The 4,401-nt window shown below is 34.3% G+C and overlaps 1 protein-coding gene across 1 annotated transcript; it reads left to right on the top strand.

The window, feature by feature from the left end:
- Positions 261-2,249, top strand: LOC109703720 (LRR receptor-like serine/threonine-protein kinase GSO1). The gene is made up of 3 exons (XM_020224443.1): positions 261-605; positions 705-846; positions 1,159-2,249. Exons 1-3 carry the CDS (start codon positions 261-263, stop codon positions 2,247-2,249), a joined length of 1,578 nt encoding a protein of 525 aa, XP_020080032.1.

The raw sequence follows: 4,401 nt of genomic DNA, 5'->3' as shown, positions 1-4,401 counted from the left end.
CCACCCAACCAACTTGGCTGTGGAATCTTACCAAGCTTTCCTATCTTGATCTCACATATTCTGAATTTCATGGGAAGATCCCAGACTCTCTTGGAAACTTAATTTCTTTGAACACTCTATATTTAGACTATAATAATTTTGAAGGTAGTATACCTACATCAATTCAAAACTTGTGCAATTTAGTGATTATAGATTTGAGCAGTCTTGGCATCGGCGGAGATATTGCAGAGTTCGTAAGGACACTTTGCTCATGGAAGAAAATGGAGGAACTAATGTTAGAAAATAATAAGCTTCATGGGAGTTTGTTTGGATGGCTAGAGGAGATGAAGAATCTAAGTTCTCTCGATCTCAGCAATAATTCACTAGTAGGGCCTATTCCTACTGGAATTGGGAGACTCTCAAATTTGCAATGGTTAGACCTCTCTTATAATTCCTTGCAAGGTGTCATATCTGAAGCTCATTTTGCCAATCTATCAAAGTTGGTGGAGTTGACCTTAAGCTCAAATTCTTTGACCATTGACGTGGATCAATATTGGATTCCTCCGTTTCCTCCGTTGTACCCTCGAAGGGGTCACCCTTCTATTCTCGGTCAGCTGCCTCTTCTTGTAAAATAGGGTTTATCCCTGTTTAATCAAAAAAAAAAATATTGGATTCCTCCGTTTCAACTTGTATCTCTTGCTTTAGATTCTTGTCAATTTTCGCAGCCTCTATTTCCAGCATGGCTTCGATGGCAAATGCAAATTGACGATCTAAATCTGTCCAACACTAGCATTGCAGATAGTATTCCTGAATGGTTTTGGAATTTGTCATTTTCCTCCGTAGATCTCTCTCATAATCAGATTACAGGCAAGTTGTCCATGTCCTTGCAATTTACAAGCCTAAGCGAGCTTATTTTGAGGTCTAACAGACTTGAAGGCCCAATTCCATCTTTGCCAAACATGTTTGGAACATTAGATCTCTCAGAAAATTCTATATCGGGACCCCTCTCACCACTCTCGAATATATTGCAGTTAAATTTTTTGTTATTATCAAGCAATCAGATTAACGGTAGTATCCCATCTTATATATGTGAACTAAAATATCTAGAAGTTTTGGAGCTTTCAGACAACTCTTTATCAGGAGAACTCCCTTAATGCTGGAAAAATTCATTCCTTTTAGTCTTGGATTTGTCAAACAACAATCTTGCCAACGAAATTCCTTCTTCAATTGGTTCACTGAGTTCGCTCACATTATTGCACCTCAACAATAACAACTTCTATGGAGAACTTCCTTTGGAATTGCGACATTGCAATAATTTGCTGTTCCTTGACCTTAGCAACAATAAACTCACAGGGGGAATCCCAAGATGGATAAGAGAAAACTTGCAGGATCTAGTAATATTGCAGTTGAGGTCAAATATGTTTGTGGGAGAAATTCCTCCAGAACTTGCACGACTTGCTTATCTCCAATTCTTGGATCTTGCGCATAATAATTTGACAGGATCAGTACCAGATTCTTTTGGTAATTTCAGCGCTATGATCTCTCATACGATTCACAATTATGATGGAAAAGCATTTACTGTTGACGAAAGCAACTTTACAGATTTTGACTACAATAATAACTTGCTTGTGGTAATACAAGGAAAAGAGTATCAATATTCTACCACCATGTACCTTCTCAAGATTGTGGACCTCTCAGAAAACAATCTAAGCGGTCAAATCCCAAAAGAGATAGTTGCACTTGTGTTATTACGTAGTTTGAATTTATCAGGAAATCATCTAAATGGAATGATTCCGGAATTGATAGGTGACATGCACTCCTTGGAATCACTGGACCTCTCTCTAAATGAGCTTCAAGGTGCCATTCCACAAAGCTTGTCGGCTTTGACATTTTTGAACTACCTGAATTTATCTTATAACAATTTATCTGGAAGAATTCCAACAGGAAATCAATTGAGCACACTCAATAACCCTTCAATTTATATTGGCAACACTTATCTTTGTGGACCTCCCACGGGGAAGAATTGTACTGAAAATGAAACAATGCCTAATGATGTTGGGGACGACTACCCTGATGGATCAGAGTCAGCATGGCCATACCTCAGCATTGGCTTAGGGTTCGTGGCTGGATTTTGGAGTGTGTGCGGTATTTTAATATTCAAGGAGTCCTGGAGTAGCATCTATTTTCAAATGATTGATAAGCTTTACGACAAATTATATGTGATGATAGTAATAAGTTTGAGAAGGTTGAATAGAAAAATGCACGGATGAAGTCTGATTTCTACAATTTATCTTTTATGTATGGTGTGTTTCTTGCTTTTCTTATAATTTCACAAGATTCTCCTGTATATAGGGTTTGCTTAATAATAATTTCTACTTCATGGGAGATTTTTTTTTTTCTTTGAGTATTAATGTGAAATGCTGGTTTTGAGAAAGTGGGTAGTGTTGCATGCATTACCTCTTTTTATGTTCTCATTATATTCCTGCTTGCTAATTAATTTATGCTTAAAAAGAAAAGAACAAATCGTCCCTTCTCGTATAATAAGAGTATTGTGAGGAATTANTTTTCTTTGAGTATTAATGTGAAATGCTGGTTTTGAGAAAGTGGGTAGTGTTGCATGCATTACCCCTTTTTTATGTTCTCATTATATTCCTGCTTGCTAATTAATTTATGCTAAAAAAAAAAAAGAACAAATCGTCCCTTCTCTTATAATAAGAGTATTGTGAGGAATTAATTTACTAACCTTGTAATACAAGGATTTAAAAGATGCATATGACAGCATAAGAGTTTTTTTTTCAGAGAAAGGTAGCATGCTATCCACTTCGTTTAAAATAAACTTAGCTGAAAATGTAAATCAACTAAAATTCAAACTTGGGATCTCGGGTATGTTGCATCAAGCTCTTTGCCACTTGCGCTAAGAACAGTTGGTATGACAGAATAAAAGTTAGAAGAGAAACAGAACTACTTCATTATAAAAACAAGTTTTAGAAAACAATGGTCTACTATTTAATTGCTATCACGCTCTAAAATAGGGATTATCCCTGTTTAATCAAAAAATAAAATAATTGCTATCGCGAGAAAAGCCCAACAACCCAAATTTCTTATGCATAAAAAAAAAAAAGTTAAAAAAGAGAGAGAAAAATATAGTGCATAAATATTTTACAAGATTTGGCCGCAGACCTTTCTTCATAAACCAAAATGGATCAAAAATTTTACTTTGAATAAAACAAAAACCAAAAAAATGCCTTTTCTTAGAAACCTTAATCTCAAATAAATCCAGTATATAGTCTTCGCATACATGTGACAAAACCCTTTACATGGTAGGCGTTGGGCCCGAGGACAATCTCTCAAATACACATTAATAATGTAGACCTGTTTTTCTTTTCTTTGCTGATTCCTCTCAATGAAATTTGCCATGTTGTACTAAGTTACTTACGGATGTATGCATGCAGTCCGGGAACACTTTGGGGTGAACACTGTAGTACATCTCAAGATTAAGGGCACAGCTAATTATTACAAAAGAAATTTCTTTCCTCTAAAGTATAATCTTGAGATGTACTACAACAATTATATATACATATATATATATATATATAATGATATCATATATATATGGAAAAGCTTTTTAAACAAGACACAATAAGAACCCTGGGGCATTTTAGAACAGTAAAGAGTGAATAGCACACTGAGGAGCTAACTTTTTAATGCATTAGAATGAGTAATTCGGGTGTAGTTCTAGTGATGAGCGGTGGAATGCGTTTGTGATATCTTTCCGAGCATTTGATACATGAAGTCGGCACTAGAAGACACGACTTTCCCTGTTGGCCCTGCTAGACTGGGCAATTGAAAGAATCATACAGTGCCGACTTAATTACCCCCTCAACTATAAAATTTTTGAAATGGTAGAGCTACCTCAGCTATATACTTTTGATATTTTTTTTCAAAATCTTAATTTATTTTGGTTGAGTTATTTCTACTTATTAAATAATAATTTTTAAATTAATAATTCTATTAATTATTTTAATTTTATTTACTAATAAGTATTCAATATTACATTTAATAGAATTATTGGCTGCAATTTAAAAAATTTTATCTTAATTAATTAAAATTATTTAATTAAAATAAATTAAAATTCAAAAAAAAATGGATATAAAAATATAGTTAAGAATCTAACTCAAAATAGCGTATAGTTGTGGGTATCGTGATACATTTGTACCTCTTTTAGTACCAATACTACTAGTATATTTCAATAAATACATATTGCAATCATTTGATCAAGAGATAATTTCTATAACTCCATTGAAAAATAGAGAAGCGTACTCCGTACCTGTATGCTTTCATCTAACTCGTTTTGGCCCAATAACCATTGACATCTCCCACCATCAGAAAGGCTCTTAGCCGGTGATTATATCTATAGGGTAA

Source organism: Ananas comosus, linkage group 25, assembly GCF_001540865.1.
Source record: "Ananas comosus cultivar F153 linkage group 25, ASM154086v1, whole genome shotgun sequence".
In the NCBI taxonomy this organism is placed as follows: domain Eukaryota; kingdom Viridiplantae; phylum Streptophyta; class Magnoliopsida; order Poales; family Bromeliaceae; genus Ananas; species Ananas comosus.
This window is presented reverse-complemented; position numbering and strand designations above follow the sequence as displayed.

What these genes read in the sequence shown, in the direction of transcription:
- LOC109703720 (XM_020224443.1), top strand. Translation starts at nt 261, where the DNA reads ATGGAGGAACTAATGTTAGAAAATAATAAGCTTCATGGGAGTTTGTTT. An exon ending in TCGGTCAGCTGCCTCTTCTT is followed by an intron (nt 606 to 704) that starts GTAAAATAGGGT and finishes CAATTTTCGCAG; the next exon opens with CCTCTATTTCCAGCATGGCT. An exon ending in CTCTCATAATCAGATTACAG is followed by an intron (nt 847 to 1,158) that starts GCAAGTTGTCCA and finishes CATTCCTTTTAG; the next exon opens with TCTTGGATTTGTCAAACAAC.